Source organism: Lepidochelys kempii, chromosome 21 (assembly GCF_965140265.1).
Source record: "Lepidochelys kempii isolate rLepKem1 chromosome 21, rLepKem1.hap2, whole genome shotgun sequence".
Lineage (NCBI taxonomy): Eukaryota > Metazoa > Chordata > Testudines > Cheloniidae > Lepidochelys > Lepidochelys kempii.
Window position 1 is genome coordinate 10401968 of NC_133276.1, and position 17581 is coordinate 10419548.

The 17581-nt window shown below is 50.9% G+C and overlaps 1 protein-coding gene across 6 annotated transcripts in view; it reads right to left on the bottom strand.

The window, feature by feature from the left end:
• The window catches only part of GRM4 (glutamate metabotropic receptor 4), a 233381-nt gene that overhangs the window by 17952 nt on the left and 197848 nt on the right, over positions 1–17581 (bottom strand). For all 6 annotated transcript variants that reach the window (XM_073319848.1, XM_073319851.1, XM_073319846.1 and 3 more), the window contains one exon: positions 10530–11465. In XM_073319848.1, coding sequence (XP_073175949.1) covers positions 10530–11465 — 936 coding nt within the window. The remainder of the gene's footprint in view (positions 1–10529; positions 11466–17581) is intronic.

Sequence of the window (17581 nt, forward strand, 5' to 3'; positions counted from 1 at the left end):
TCCAGACGCTCTGAAAGACTTTCCCAGCGCCTGATGAATCCCCGTGAGCTCTGGTGATGCATATAATCCAACACCCTCTGAATGGCCCCACAGAGGCACACACACCGCAAACAACAACCAAAAAAAAGGGTTAGTACAGATTGCTACGTGTGTCATGTACAAAAGGGGACCCATGTTGAGATGACTGGAGCATTATCTCTGCGTGTCAGGCCCATGTTGGGCTGTTAGCAGCAATTAATACAACAGGCACGGGAAGGGGAAAACAAAAAGTTATTTGGATTCACTAACCATGAGGGACTCCAGGGGAAACAACGGCTTAATGATTTCACTGCCAGCCAGGAGCTGGGCAGTTGAACCAGGCTGGCAGCCTTAAAGGGACGCTGTCAAGACAGATGTCACAGGCCATATCCCCACCTGCTGTAAATGGATGTAGCTCCATTGCAGGGAAAGGGTCAGACTGATTCCCCCCAGCTGGTTTAAACTGATTTAATTCCGTTGTAGCCCTGGGCCCTGATCCCCAGCTGGTATCAATCAATGTACGTTAGCTGGTGGTCTGACTCTATGGGCCACTTTCTGCTCACACTTACCCCACTGCAAATCCAGACTCATTCTCTTAAAGTCAAGGGGCCTGATTCTCCTCTCACACCAGTGTAACTCCATCCACTCCAATTTCACTTACATCAGCGAAAGCAAGAGCAAACTCAATAGATTTATAGCAGTGTAACGGAGAGCAAATTTTGCCCACTGGGACCAAATTTGTGCTTGGTGACACTTCCCATTGAGCTCAGGGATTCATTTGACCCAGTATTGCTAATATCTCCTTAGCCGACCCAGATGAAAGGGTTTTAAAGCTCTAACTAAAGAATCCCTTATGTTCTTGGAACACTGTTTGCATCCCACTGGTCAAATACATTTGCATTCAGAATCCTTAGGCCAAATCCTCAACTCGTATAAATCAGTGTAGCTCCACTGACCTTTTTCTCTGTTGACTTGGGGTGGCCAAGACGGGACATGCTGCTCAAGGACAGTGCATGCAATTATGGGATTGTCAGTATTATTTTGTCTCCTACGCCATACATCTCCTAACATTCTGTTTGCTTTTTTGAGCACCACTGTGCCTTGAGCAGAGGTTGTCATTGTGCTGGCCACAACAATGCCCTGGTCTTTTTCCTGAGTGGTTACAGTTGCATTTAAGACTCAGCCAAGTGCAGGACTAGTTCAAATATTCCCTCTAGCACACATCACCTTGCATTTGTCTCCTCTGGATTTCATCTACTAGCCTGCTAGCCGTTCACCTAGCTTTGTAAGAGTCCCCACAGTCCTCTCTAGCCTTGATCAACATCAGTAACTTTGTCTCCTCTTCCTGTTTGCCTCCTTTTCCAGATCAGTGATAAATATATTTAAAAACACTGGACCTAGCATGGAACCTTGAGGCACCTTGCTGGTAACCTTCTGCCACACTGGAAATTGACCACTGATTGCTATCCTTTGTTCCCTGTCTCTTAGCCTGTTTCTGATCTCCGACAGTACTTTGCTTCCTTAATAGCCTCTTGGGAGGAACTTTGTCTAAGGCTTTTAAAAAGTTATATCTTCCAATTCTCCCGTATCCACTGTTTGGACGACACACTCAAAGAACTCAGACCCCTCTCTGGCATAGGGCCTTCTAGATCATGACCGGCCCCCTTTGAAGCAAATTGGCAGCCAGTGCAGAGATCAGGGTGCCGGTGTCGTGTGCTCAAAGTGACTCAGCCCATGGAGATGGGCTGTTGCGGTTGCTGCATTGAGCCAGCTGTCCTGGGCTCTTTTCAAGCACAACCTGGAAGACTGCACATTGAGTTGATCCAGCCTGGGCCTTTCAAAGGACTGGAACACTGCAGTGAGGTCAGCCAAGTCACAGCCTGTGGATGAGCCACGGATGAAACAATCACATTACAGGCCAGTCCAAGGGGATCCAAAAGCAGCCCTGAACCCAGGAGGACACCAAGGCTGCAAAGCCTCTGAGCGACTTACCAAGAGCAGGGGTTCTCAACCCAACAGCCTGAACTGGTGCCCGGGGGTCATGACCACCATGCCCCTCCCACATTTTTAAATGGAGCATGACCCTGGCTAGATGGTGTGTCCCTGTATGGAAAAAGTGGAGAACCATTGCTCTAGAGAAGCAACGTGTCTAGTGGTTAGAGCAGGAGACCTGGGTTCTGTTCCTAACTCTGCAGCCTGGCTCTGCACCTCAGTTTCCCCACCTATACAATGGGGATAAGCTGCTGACCTACCTCCCAAGTGGAGCATGAAACTGGATTAATTAAAGGTTGTGAAGCGCTTTGAAAGTGTCTTGTCACTCCTTTCTCCCACACCCCAGAGTACTGTGCTGAGTGCGGGAGAGCCATGCCCTGACCGCAGGAAGGGCACTGAGCCAATCATATGAAGCTCTGTGAAGATGTAAACGATGCTGCTAAGCAACGGAGAAGCCTCAAATAAGGCTGGTTTGCACTTACTCACCAGTCGCACTTTCTATCCAAGAATCTCACGTTATTCTGCAAAGTTAGGTCAGGTGGAGAAACTAGCTACCCTTGGGTTAAGTGCCCCAGGCCACAGAGAGAGCCCATGGGAGAGCTGGAAACAGCACCCCAGCTATATCTACCACCCATATATGCGTGTGGTGACAGTGTGGTTCAGAGCCATCTTACTTAGTGGCCTGAGATCTTTTGATGTGCCTGCCTACATCATCCTCTATGTATCCAAAAAGTTCTGGCTGCACCCAATAAGGGCGGGAGAGCAAAGAAGCTTTGTGTGGATTCTCTGATCCCATCACAGACCATGATGTAGTTTAGCGCAGCCTCAGGGATACTCTATTACATCAGGCCCTCCCAAGGGTCATTAATGCAGCCAGGGATCATTGGATCACAAAGGCACCCCAGCCATGCCCCTTTCTTCTGGCCACTGCTCCTGGGCCAAAGCCCGGGAAGGGGGTAGCCAAGCCAGTTAAGCAGGAATGGTACCAAGAGGCCACACAGCAACCCAGCCACTGGGAACACTCAAACAGCCATGTCCTCTATTTTTGCCTGGCATCAGCTCAGCCCTATTCTTCCCCTCCCTCCCCTGTGCTCTCTTCACTCAGTCCAAGCCCCTGTCTGGTTGCTCTCTTCACTCAGTCCAAGCCCCTGTCTGGTTGCTGCCCCATCCCATTCTGCTGGCCCCCGGGCCTTTCTCCAAGTTGCACTCCCCTTCGCAACCCCATCTGCCGTACCATCTCCCCCCTTCCGCAAACCATCCTTTTTCAGAGGGCTGGAAGCTATAAGCCTCCTAAACCTTGACACACAAAGAACATTAGAAACAAACAGCAACAAAAACGATGTTGCCTCCAAGCCATGAACACCAGCCTCTGGAGGGCTTGAGCTAAAGCCACTGACTTCAATAGGAGTCTTTCCATTGGCTCCAACAGAATCTAGATCCAAACCTAAGTGACTGCATAATCCCCCTGCACTCCTCTTGGTCACGGAGTCATAGATTTCAAGGCTAGAAGGAAGCATTGTGTCTGACCGCCTGCAGAACACAAGTCTCATCACTTCCCTGAATTAATTCTTGCTTCAGGCCCAATAGCAGCGTTTATACAAAAATAGTCTTTTAGGAAAAACCTCCCATCTGGATTTTAAAAACTTTCAGCGATGGCAAATTCACCACAACCCCTGGTAAGTTGTGCCAATGGCTAATTGCCCTCCCTGCTAAAAAATTCAACCTTATCTTAGTCTGAATTTGCCTAGCTTCTGCTTCTAGCCATTGGATCAGCTTCCATAGCTCCCATTGCCTGGCCAACTGCACAGCGCCCATCTCTGGTGCTGCTGATCCGCTGCCTCAATTCACTTTAAAAAACTGCAGAGTAGTCAGATGGCCTCAGACCTAGTGTAAATGGGTGCAACATGTGGGAGGTCCAATGGGGACACAGGCATGGTAGGAGGTTGAGCAAGGGGCGCTAATAAGTGGAACAAATAGTTAAATTTCCACTGGTTGCTTTTAAATTGATACCCATCCACCAAATCCTTTGTATCATTACCCCTCCACACCCATCCCCCAGACATTCAATCTTGGGGCTCTGGTGATATGGACAAGCCACTCGAGAGTCCCTTTCATGATTCATTTCACCAAAAGCCCTTGCTAAACAAACAAGTGGCCACGTTTTATCCTCTTCTCTCCGTCTGTGAAAGCAAATGTGATAAACAGAAATTTACAATGACTCTGCTCTTCGGCTTCTGCCTTATCGGAACAGGAAATTGTCTCATTCTTTAGATCCTCTGTTATTGCTATTTCTGTAATCCGCCGGGATCTGCAGGGATAAGAGGCTCCTTTGAGAAAGGGCTTGGGGACTTGTTATAACAATATACCACCTCCATCCAAAGTTGTAGACGGAGGGGGGGGGAGAGGGAGGAAATAAAATTGAGATCTCATCTGACTCCTTCAGTAGAAAACAATGAGCCAGCCTTGCTCACGTAACTCCGATGGGACTTGAGCACAGATGCTTTGAGGAAGTGTCTAGGGTTTAATCTCAGCCACTGGCAGAAAAGAAACTTTGTGTGCCTGTGCACGCACCCATCTGCCCACACACCATTAAGCCATTTTAAGGGGGCATCCTTAGATCTGGGGGGTGCTATATTATTTATGTTGTGGTAGCACCTTAAGGCCCCATCTAAGATCAGGGCTCCACTGGGCAACGCGCTGTTTGTACACCCCCACTAAGAGACGGTCCCCTACCCCAATGAGTTTACAATCAGAACACATGAAGGATTATCACCCCCAGGCGCACATGAATGCTAAGTGATGTGCCCAAGGTCACACAGGGAATCCGTGGCAGAGCTAAGAACTGAACCACTGTCTCCCAGGCCAGCACTGTAACCTCAAAGGCATCGAAGTGAGCTGTAGCTCACAAAAGCTTATGCTCAAATAAATTTGTTAGTCTCTAAGGTGCCACAAGTCCTCCTATCATTTCTCTCAGCTTCCTCCTCTGAGAGTAGTAGACTCTAGTTCCACCATCTATACCTGCAACAGAGGGCCCAAAGTTGAAATAGCATTCTCAATAAGCCTTGGTTTAGCGGGCAGAACAGCAGAGGCCTAGATCCACAGACAGATGGGCAGAGGGCTCGGGTGTAATACCACCTGTGCAGAGCAGCTGCTGCTATGTACGAGTGCTGGGTGTAGCTGGTGAACCCAAAGGATCACACAGCCAAGCGGGGCAGAGCAGAGACCTGTGAGGCGCAGGTGCCAGGTTCACGTGCTGTTAGACAGATGCAAAGATAAGAAGGAAAGAACTGCGTTTAAACACAAGCTCCCATGGAGAAGAGCTTGCCAGCCATCACTGCGAACTTGAACAGAACTCCATGACTCGGAGGGGCAGGCAAAAAAGCTTCATTCACATTTTTTGCCCAGTCGGGTCCAGGAGCATGCAGAAGACTGATTTATGCGAGTCTTCTGCCCCCAGCTGCAGAGCAAAGAGATGCAGGGCCCAGTTTGGGTGCAACGGTGGAGAAAGCGGAGGTCTGGGGGCAGAGGTGAGAGGCGACTCAGGCCCCTCGGACGTTTGGAAATGCTCAGGGAAGTGCAGGTGCAGCATCCAAAATTGCTTTATCTGAAGAAGCGAAGGGAATATCGGCCCCTGCCGGGGTTTAGATGTGAAATTAAAGTGGGGGGAGAGGGACTGTCAAAGAGATGCCAATTTTGACCACCTTCTGATTGGGATTGTTGAACAGAAACTAAGGGAGTTAGGCACTCTGTCTTCCTTCCTCTCCGGTGGAAATATCAACTTCGCCCCCCTCCCCGCCCTTTAGGGCAGCTCGGCGTACAGCGGCTGTAGGACATCCACACCAAGCAGGTGCGTCCCAGAGCCGACCGTCCCCAGCAGGGGAGCGCACGCCCAAAGGGAACTGTTCTCTTACAGGTCAGTGGATGCAGAGGGAGTGGGTACACTTTGACGAGAAGCCGCGACTGTGTTGCCTCCAAAGGGAGCTCGGAACAGCTCAGTGCTAGCCTCTAATCAGTTTGTGAGCAGCTTGAGCGCTGGGGAGCCCGGCACAGTACGAGCCCCCTAAAGGGAGGCAAGCCTTAGCGTTGAATTGCTACTTGACAGCCAGCTTTTGGCAGCCCTAAATTATCCCATGACAAGCAGCAGCGAGGAGGTGAGCAACCTTGCGCATAATCTACAATCATTATCATTTCCATCTTTATTACCCACAGTGTGCCGAGCACATTACGGAACCTTTAAGGGAGCTTTTGTTTTGCAATAATTCCTTAAGAAACCTACTTTCTTGTTAGTATCTCCCCTGCCAGCTCATCAAAATGGAAATGCTGCTCGAGGCCCCATTTATTTTCTTTAATTCGCCTTCCCACTTTTAACCAGAGCAGCTGGACTTGGTGGCAAATCTCATCTCTGGTCCCTGGTGCTGGAAGCTTTAAATTGCATGGCGGGGTCTGGGTTCATCTGCACGCTCTGGTGCCCTGGCAGGTGCCATCTCCCCAGGAGGTATGTTTAACCACATGCATCAGAGAAAAGGATCTCCGTTTAAAAGCTCATGGCAGGTTTCCAAAGAACTGCAGGGAGCTCTTGCAATGTAACAGGTTCTAATGTCCGAGCCTTCAAGGAGCCACTACTGAGCACAAGGTGCCACTGTGACTCCCTGCACAAGTGCTACCCCACCACGACAGCTGGGGCGGAGGCAGACAGGAGGGCACGTTCTGGCACTTCCCGGAGAGCAGGCTCTGGATCAAGGGAGATTCCTCCGCCGGCCCACTCTGGTGCAGCAATCCCCCACCAGCAACCCCCAGAAAGTGCCTGCAGAAGCCTCTGCCGTGCAGGGGTGGACCTAGCACATCATGGCATGTGCAACATCTTCAGAAGAGCACACGGCACTGGGAGAGCAGAGGACAGAGAGGGGAGTGGAGCAGGTGGACCCTGCGGTAAGAATCAGTGAGTGTGACAGCAATGTGATGGAGGAGCAGGAATGAATCTATTACCTACTGCACCCTGCTTACCACCTCCAGCTCACCACCCTGGGAAGGGCCTTGAGATACTATCGGGTACAAGAGGCACCAAGAAAAGACCAAGCCTGATTAAGCTTTCCACTCCTGCAAGAGGGAATCCAAGCTGGCAGCCAGGAGGGAAGAAAGTGAGGTGGGGAAGGGCTCATCGGTCACAGATTTCAGAGGGACAACAGCGTAGAGGTTCATTGCCACAGACCACAAGCTGGGGCAGGGAGCATTAGTGGTGGTAACTTTGAAACTGGACTTCTTTTCTGGCTGGGAGAGGGAATTTGGTCATCTCCATTGACAGATATTTTCTTTATCAAATTCAGGACGCTCATTCTCACTTCATTACAAAGGAGGTTTCTTTAGAGCTAACTTTATGATGAGAAAGTTGATACCATCAATAGAGAAATACAGAGATGCCATAGACAGATAGATACTATGCAGAAACCATCCATAGAAGCTGTAGACAGACGTCCAGATAGACAGACACCATCATAGACAGAAACCTTAGACACACAGATACTATATTACACGTACACACACCAATAGGTAGATAGATAGACAGACATATAGATAGATACCGTAGATAGACAGTGAGACACCTAGAATAGCCAGACAGATGCCATTGATAGACGCCATACAGACACTACCAATAGATTCTGCAGACAGACAGACAGGCACCTAGATAGCTAGACAGACAGATAATTACAATCTCAATCTCAATTTTCATTTTCGATAGCATTTCTCACCCACACTGCTGACACAGTGACACTGCTAGAGGATAATAGGCACCCAAAGTCATAGACACAGCTATTGAAAACGTGACACTCCACTACGGAGAAGAATTCTAGGTTTTGAGTATCACGAAGGGTATAGCGAATGCTGATCAGTGCCTCCTTTTAGATATCCCTCCCACCATACATAGTACTGCTCAATGATGTTAATAACCATTGGTTATTGCAGTATATCATAGTGCTGGAGTTAAAGATGAGCAACCAGGCTTAGATCGTCTCCCCAAGATGAACGGAGCAGAATATCGGAAGCAACGATATTGTTCGTTAACCATGCTCCTTTGAGAATATGATTCCCAACACTGGTCTGTCTGTATTACAGCTGAAGATCCGGCCCAACTTGCTTCTATCTACACTGACCGCATAGTCACCTTTAACGTTATATTGGTCAGCAGGACTCCTTGGGGTCATGGCCTGACACTACCTAATTTGCTACTGAAGACAAGGCCCAGGAGTGATGGTGCCTGGAGCAAGAGGGTTACGTTTTCCGCTCGCCCTGTTCTCGGCTACAAGATGAGCTCTCTCCCCCACCACAGCCAAGTGGAGGAATGTGTCACAGGAGCTTGTGTTGCCAAAACACGCAGGTGTTAATTAAAATCACAGCAACCCAGTAATCGAGTGAGAAGCGGCAGAGTCAAGGGGCTGTTTTTCTCTTCTTCTTTGTCTCTCTCCCCAGAACTCTTGGGCTGGTAATGCCGAGAGTGTCACTGTTACGCAACTTCTCCATTTTTCAGTGAGTTTACTGCTGTGCAAAGGCACCCGACTGGCAACTCGGAAGACCTCTGTTTATACACAGTGCGTGGGTGGTGGCATGGCAAGCTTCCCGGGCACATACTGTGCCTTGAAACTATCCAGGGGGGTGCTTATTGCTTGGAAGTTGGGGTGGGGAGAGGGGAGGAGAGAGGATGAATGGAAGCAGAACAGGACAAGGCAGAGAGGAGGTAGATCCAGGTTCTGCTCCCAGCCATGCCACTGTCTCCTGGCATGACCTCGGTCAAGTCGCTTAGGGTATGGCTCTGCTTCCAGCTGGAGACGTCAATCCCAGCCTGAGGAGACGCACTAGCTCCAATCGAGCTAGCCTGCTAAAAATAGAGGGGTAGCCACAGTGGGGTGAGCAGCAGGAGGGGCTAGCCACCCCAAGTGGGGTATCATCCAAGAGGCTAGCGTGTATTTGGGGTAGCTCACCCCTCCTGCTCCTGTTTCTAGGACAGCAGCTTCCTCAGAGCGAGCGCGGGTGTGTCTCCTCAAGCCGGAAGGGACACCTCCAGCTCCCGGTGTAGATGCACCCTAAATCTCTCGCTGCCTCAGTTTCCCATCTGTACAACCAGGAGAACGGTCCTTCTTTGGTCTGTCTTGTCCATTTAGCTTGTCAGCTTTCACGGAGAGACAGTCCCTGCCCTGGGGGTATGTACAGCACCTGGCACAATGGGGCTAGGCACCGCCAGAACACAAACAAGTCACTCCAGTTAGAGAGCAGGGAAGAGGAGCTAAGGGTCTCATTCTCATCTCCCGTTTGAAGAGAGTAAGGGGAGACCAGGGTCTGTGGGCCCATCCATTCCTTGACCTGTCTGTTGAGGCTGCCAGTCACAAGGGTGGCTACCTGAATGTGGAAACTTGGCCTTTAGACGCTGGGTTGAGACCTGACTTCTGGATGGCTATTTGCCCTTGTGCCGGTGGGTTACGAGATCCTTTGGGCATGGGAGGTGGCATGTTTCCAATGCCCCACGCTTGGTGTTAGGAGGACATAGCTCACCTCCGGGCTGAGCTTAAGCACAGAAATACCAGCCAAACAGGATGGTATTTACCTACCGCAGGCTGGGAATCTCCCCAGGATTCCCAGCAGAACCACCAGCCATTAGCTGTGTTTCCAGAAACGAGGTTACTCTCGGGCTCAGGCAATGGTGGGCAGCCAGAACACGTGTAGCAGCAGGACAGGGGGGCTTTGCTTCTGGCTTTGGTCAGTGTTAGGGCTATGGGGTATATTAAGGGCACTGCCAATAACTATGGGGGTGAGGGCCCAGCCATGAACCGTCAGGGAGATCTCCCACCCATGCCCACTTGATCTGCACATGCAGGAATGGTGCCAATAGCAGCCAGACTCCAGATGTGCTGCGATGCTCAGACTGGGGAGAGGGTTGTGATACCCATCGACCGGGGGAGCAGGAATCTTCAGGTGCCAGGGAGAACCGTGCACGGCTATCTCACTCGCCCAGGCTCTGCCTCTGCCAGACTCCCTTCATCCTGGGCCACAGTCCTGTGTGTGACAACTTCAGCCAGCACAGCCCAGTAGGACCCACACTGCCTGCCTTTCAACACAGCCTCGTCTGACAGGGAGGAGATGGGGAGGAGTGCAGAAAGAGAGAGAGAATAAGAAATATTGGGGAAGAGAAAGTAATAAAGAGACACACACAGGGAGAAGGAAAAGGGGGAAAAGTGAAATAAGAGCACAAGAAAGATGGCGTGAAAGACAGAAGGGGGCAGGAGGAAAGGAAGACAGAGCAAGAGGGAGAACCAGCAAAGGCAGTGAGTTCACTCTAGTCTGTGAAAGGGAGGGGAAGCTCCCTTACCCACTGAGATCCAGAAGACTCACAGGGGGAAACCATCACCCTTCACTCTGGACATGTTGCTCCCCGCACCTTGCGTTCTTATCCCGTTACCTTCCAGCAAAGTGGGGGAGATGGGGCATGAATCAAACCCACAGGCTCCCCCCAACCTGCCCGTCCCTCTTACCTTTTCCGCCGACTGTGACGTCCCAAAAAATATGGGGATGAAGGCTAACCAGACGATGCAGGTCGTGTACATGGTGAACCCGATGGGTTTGGCTTCATTAAAGGTCTCCGGAACCCCGCGGGTCTTAATGGCGTACACAGTGCATGTCACCATGAGGAGCATGCTGTACCCCAGCAAACAGATGAGGGACAGGTCGGAAATGTCACATTTGAGGATACCCCGGGCAAAGAGGGGGTCCGTAGTCCGCTGGTCCTCAAAGTCAATGATGGAGTGAGAAGGGTCCACGATGAACCAGACGCAGACGCCCATCAGCTGCAGGGAGATGAGGCTGAAGGTGATGACCAGCTGGGAGGCGGGGCTGATGAAGCGCGGGGCGCTGACCGACTTCTTGCCCTGCTCAAAGATGCGGTAGATGCGGTTGGTCTTGGTGAGCAGGGCCGCGTAGCTGATGCTCATGCCCAGCCCCAGGAAGATACGCCGCAGCGAGCAGGTGCCCATGCTGGGCTCGGCGATCATCAGGAAGGTGGTGGCGTAGCAGAGGAAGATGCCTGTCAGCAGCACGTAGCTGAGCTCCCGCCCCGAGGCCTTGACGATGGGCGTGTCGTTGTAGCGCACAAACGTCACCACCACAAAGAGGGTGGCGATGATGCCCATGAGGGCGATGAAAACGGGCACCACGGCCCAGGGCGAGCTCCACTCCAGCTTGACGATGGGGATGGGGACGCAGCTGGTGTGGTTCTCGTCGGGGCGCTCGTTAAAGCGGCACATCTTGCAGTGGAACTCATCCAGCTGGTACTGGTAGCCGTCGCAGCGCTCGCAGTGCCAGCAGCACGGGATGCCCTTCACCAGCTTCTTCCTCTCGCCCGGCTTGCACGGCTGGCTGCAGATGGAGCTGGGGAGCTGGTGGGCCGCCCCGGGCCAGTGCATGCGCTCTATCTGCAGGAAGAGAGAGAAGAGGCCTCGCTGATCTACAAGAAACTCAGTCCTCTGAGTGCACAAGGGGCAGGTAACAGACCCGCTGTGAACACAGTGTGAACAAGCGTTGGGTGAGCTTGCCGCAGGCAGCCTGAATGATGCACCTCACTCCTGACCTGCCATCCCCTTGGCTATTGTATCCATGGACTCTCCAAGAGCTTTGCAGCACCCCCTGATATTCCAGTCCTAAACTCCTTCCCCCCAGCTCTACTGTTGCCCCCCATTGCCTCCCTGCTACTCCGCCCTTGCTCCCTATCCTCACAGCCCCCACACACACTGCAGCTCTGCCAACACACGTGTTTCCTGACCTGCATTCCCTCCTATGCTTCACCCTGTTCTTCCTTCACCTTTTCTTACACACAGATTTGTTTTTATGAGGGGGACAAATATGCGCAGGGGCGTGAAGCTGAATCCCGCAAACTCATGTCGCTGGTAGCCTAAGGGCTTGTCCACTTGGGGAGTTTAAACCGGATTAAGTCAAGTTAAAATCGAGTTAGTCCACTCTATCATTTTTGTGCCTGCAATGCCACTGCAAACTATTTTGGCAGTCTCCCAACAGCTACCCCACACTGCTTTGTGCACGACCTTTACTGATCTCCCCTGCTCGGGGGTCAAGTTGACCGGATGTCCCCTCCCCGATATGTATGATGTGTGACAGGGTCGGGCCAGATGGCTATAGGAGAGTAATAGAAGGCAGATAATATTAACCCCAGGCTAAGTAGGTCCCTTTTCCCTGGGTAAGGTAACAGAGAAGGTTCCAGAACAATCAGGAAACTAGAGACAATTAAGACCGGCTGATTAGAACACCTGCAGCCAATCAAGAAGCTGCTAGAATCAATTAAGGCAGGCTAATCAGGGCACCTGGGTTTTAAAAAGGAGCTCACTTCAGTTTGTGGTGTGCATGTGAGGAGCTGGGAGCAAGAGGCACTACGCGGACTGCTGGAGGACTGAGGTGTACAAGTATTATCAGACATCAGGAGGAAGGTCCTATGAGGAGGATAAAGAGGGTGTTGGGAGGAGGCCATGGGGAAGTAGCTCAAGGAGTTGTAGCCGTCGCACAGCTGTTCCAGGAGGCACTCTAGACAGCTGCAGTCCACAGGGCCCTGGGCTGGAACCCGGATTAGAGAGCAGGCCCGGGTTCCCCCCAAATCCTCCCAACTCCTGGTCAGACACAGGAGTCGTCGACCTGGACTGTGGGTTGAGAAAAACGGCCAAGCTGAGAGCTGCCATGAAGCTCCAAGGCGAGCAAATCCGCCAATAAGCACAAGACCCACCAAGGGAGAGCAAAGGAACTTTGTCACAGATGCTACATTTTGTCCATTAGCTCCTGGATTCAAATAAACTACAACAGCTGTGATAATACCCAAGAAGCCCTATAGCACGCCTCGAACGGCCGCCTGGAGCCATGCCGAGGTGCTGGATCCCATCGGCAGCTGGGGAGAAGCACTGATGCTGGAAGCGCTCATGCCAGCCACTGAAATAAAGACCTTTTTTGTGGACATTGCTGGGCAGATGACTGCGAGGGGCTCTGACCGGAATGCCAAACCGCGCTAGGTGAAGAGCAAACCGCTCAGGAGAACATACATTAAAACAAGAGATGACAGGAAAAGGTCCAGTGGGAAACATGTAACTGGTCCATTTTTTGAGGCGCTGGACAGGACTTTGCATAATTACATGACCACCCAACCCAGGCTCCTGCCCACTAACATCACCTGTCCCCTCCAAGGATAACCAGCAAGACTCATCGGAGGAAGAGCTCAAGGAGGCCAATGAAGAGATCTCCCGGGAAAGCCAGGATCTCTTCGGGACCAAGTACACCTTGATGCCAGCCATGTAGAAGACAACCCCCATTTCTGCCTTGCAGCAATCAACCCCAATTCCCAGGCAGCACAGCCCAGACTGGAACGGAGGAGGCTGATCCTACGGAGGGAACCTCAGCATGTACGTTTTTATTATTATAATTTTTTAAATAACAAAATATTTAAATGTTAATGTATTATAATGATGCCATCCTACCATACTAGCTTCTGTTCCAGGCGCCCCATGGCCACCGCCCTCATAGGCGGTTGTGAGTGAGAAGCCTTTCTGAAGCTGAGGTCCCCGCCTCCCTCCATCGATCCACATTTTCTGTTCGGACCCCTGGCTCCCCTTTCCAAAATGGCGGCTCTGCTGGCCAGGCTATCAGCCTCCATCTCATGCTAAAGCCCCAACTATTGACCGTTTTCAGACCCACATTTTAGGGGGCACTTGCCCATACCTATTTTCTTTTCTCCTTCCCTCAGTTGTCCTGCCCGGCAAACACCTGCCCTCCCGCTCACACCCTGTTTGCCAGTTCACAATGGTGGCTGGCAACATGGCACAGCTGCAGCCTCTACCTCATTGCCACCTGTGGCAGATTTGCCTCATGCCTATGCCTAGGGAGGTTGTGGAATCTCCATCATAGGAGGTTGTGGAATCTCCATCACTGGAGATTTTTAAGAGCAGGTTAGACAAACACCTGTCAGGGATGGTCTAGATAATAGTCCTGCCGTGAGTGCAGGGGACTGGACTAGATGATCTCTCAAGGTCCCTTCCAGTCCTATGATTCTATAATGGAAACACCCCTTTATGTGACAGGAGACTGTGGTTACAGCAAAAGAAGCTTTTACGTGAGGTAGACATGAGCATTGCATGCCTGTAAAGCTACAGAGAGTACAGCTTGCCACTGAGGTAGAAATGCCCTGTAACGTGCATTCTTACAATGAAACAGCTTTGCTGTGGGGATAGAAAAGCTTTTCATGGCTTTTCACGGCTTTTCACAGGCTTACATACAGAAAGATCGGGAACAGTGAATGCTTCAGGCAATCGTTGTGAAAGCCTATCTATTTTCCTCTGCCCTTTCACCCAATCTGCAGGGGCAATAAAGTAAAATCTTCGGCTGGAAAAATTCTCAGTTTTTGTCTAGACATTATGAGGATTGGCGGCACAGCCATTCCCTAAGATAACTCCCGACTCCTGTTCACTCCTGCAGCACTTCCAGGGGACCATCTCGGAACCATCAGGAGCATCTCTCATTGGTTGGCCCTTCATCTTCTTAAATAAAGCCATTCTCTGCCTTTTAGGCCTGGTCTATGCTACAAAACTTAGGTCGGCAGAAGTCGACCTAAGTTGACCTAATAATATATGCGTCTACACTACCAGGTCCCTTCCACCAACCTAAGTCGCCTGTAACATTGACTTCTGTACTCCACATCTGCAAGAGGCATAGCACTTAATTCAATGTTGATGGGTCAACAGAGAGGCAGTGTAGATGCAGCACCAGTCACCTGCCTCAGTAAGTCATCCAGAGTCAGCAAGTCTAAAAGGGAGGTATCCAGCTTGCCCCCATGTTCACCCCACTAATCCCTCTGATGCCACATAAGCACCTCTGAGGCAAAACCTCAGGGAACATAATTCCCGACTGCAACCCCATTAAATCCCCCTTCCCCAGCCACCAAGATACAATGGCAAAACCGAACAGACAAAAATCCCAATGCACACATCATTTACCATCTCCGAAGTTCCCCCAAGCCTGAGAAGAATCGCAGTGGGGTAAAGCCAGAAATAGATACAAACCCCCACACAAACACTGTCACAGCCTCTCTAGAATACAAACAATAACCACTTGTGATTTATTTACTACTCCCACATCCCCAACACCTGCCCTGGCCAAGCCCCCCAGGACAGGGACCATCAATGGCTGAGTGTCTGGCCAACATCAGGGGAGGGGAAACTCCTGATGAAAAGTTCACGGACATCACTGCAAAGCCCCCAAACTGCTGGACACAGCAGAGAGGTGAGGGCAGTATCCGAGGATGGAGAGGGAAGCAGACAAGGACATCTCCAAGGAGATCACTGCAATGGCGAAGGAGAGTGTGGCAGTTGCCAGGGAAAGCATTGTCATGGCCAAAGACTGTATAGAAAGACCGAGGGAAATGGAGAGGCAACTTCTGGAAGTGATACAAAGCTAAAATGCCCAGTTGCCGCATGGATTACTATTTGGGCAGCAGGCAGTAAAGTCCTGCAAGCCGGCACCCCAGTCACATTATGCAGCCCCTGGGCAATACAGGCCACTGGCAACAACAAGAACTCATCCCACCATGCCACCAAATTGTGCTCCCAGAGAGGCTGTTCCCTTCACAGACCGTAGCCCAGGGCACTCAGAACCATGGCAACTGGGACCCCAGCTCTTCTGAGCCCTCTATCGCCCCTGGTAACGTCAAGCCTTGGCACTCCACTCCAGAAGGCCCGTGAACCAGAAGAAGCCGAGCCAAAGGACAAACTCATCTGTGGCTTTAAGCCCCCACGCCACCCCTTGCATTGTGCCCCCTTCTTGCTGCTCTGTTTTGTGGCTGGTTTAATGAAATGGTTCCTTGTCGCTACAGAATAGACTGCTTTTTAATGTGTCATTTAATAATTAAAAGCCATTGGTTTATTATCATTTCAGTTCAAGGTTCATTTCTCTTTGTTACATATAGATTGTTTAATCACGAAAACATTTTTCATAAGGTGCTGACTGTTTCTTTTCCACAGAAAGTCCTTCAGTTTGCACTAATTCATAAGGTTTTACACCACCAGGCAGGCAAAGACACAAGATACAATAGGGACTGCCACAGCATTACATTCCCACCACTCATAAACCCTGAACTGCTCAAAAAACTTCCAACTCTCCCTTCCCCCAGGTTAACAGCTAGATGTACAGCTGCACGACTTCGGGCCTGAGACGCAGAAGAGGAGCAACCTGACAACATTGCCCCGGCTGCTTGTATTTTGTATTGTACACGTACTGGCTACTGCAGAATACAATGTGTTGCTATACACTTTGAAATGTTTGTTTTTAATGCTGTTTCCAAACTAGTCCACCAACAGCACCATCTTCCTTTCGAACAGCCAAACGCACACTCTGCTGCCATTCCCTGAGACTGGAGTGAAACAGCTCTTTCCTTCTGTCCAAGCAGCCTGCAAATGGCTTCATTAGCCAGGGAAGCAGAGGATGAACTGGAGGAAATGTCCACGCCGTTAATGTCTGTCGTGTTCCTGGGGGCAACCAGCCCTTTCTCCCTTAAGATCAATTAAGCGGTGTTCCAAAATCTCCTCGCGTTGTGATCCCTTGCAGAACACCCTGCGTTTATGTCCACAAATCTACCACAGTGGGGCAACCAGCCTGCAGAGCACCACGGAGAAATACCCCTTTGCGTTTATGAATTCTGAACCCTGAGTGGCGGTAGAGCAAATAATAGTCATCTGGGTCCCATCAGTTGCCCCAATACAGTTTGGGAACCTACGTGCACAGAGCCATCAGCAAAATCCTGACCATTACCAAGCTTCAGAACCCGGTGCTACAACCTCTCTTCCACGGCTTCCCACACCTGCATGACCATAACCCCAATGGTCAATCTCCCTGCACCCTACTGGTGCGCTATGGACCGGTTGCATTTGGGGGTGGCCAGCTTCCAGATGCCGGGGGTGACCCACTTCTCCATGGGTTCGGGGCACCGCATGTTGGCATGCTGCTACTGCAGCTCCCGGGGTTAGTTCAGCACATATCTCAAAAAAGAAGTTTGCCTTCTCCATCCTGAAATTCTCTCGCAACTTCCTGTTAGCTCAGAACAAACTTCCCCCACCAATCCCACGCCCAAAAGCGTCGCTGCATGCTGTGAGGCTGCTCCAGGAATCAGTCCAGTACTATCGCTTGCTTGGTGTCTTCTTCGGTTTCTTCATTCTTGCCCCGGTTCCGCCAGCACTGAAAACCGTCCTGCTGCCGGAGGAGCTGCTACTGCGATATCAACTGGTCGCTGGTTCAGTGGGCCAAGTCCAAAGCCAACTTCATCCGGCTTTGAGTGCTGAAATACCCCTCAAGTGGCCGCTGCATATTCAAGGTTGCCAGCATAGTGGCATGGAGAATTGTTGGGCCCACGCTGGCTGGCAGGACTACAAAAATGGCGCTAGCCCCCCCAGAAAGAAAGTACGGGGTGGAGACAGATGAATCACGGGATTTTTTTTAAATGTGAATTCATCTGGCTGCTACGCTGCATCCCACTATTCACAGTGAGAAAAAT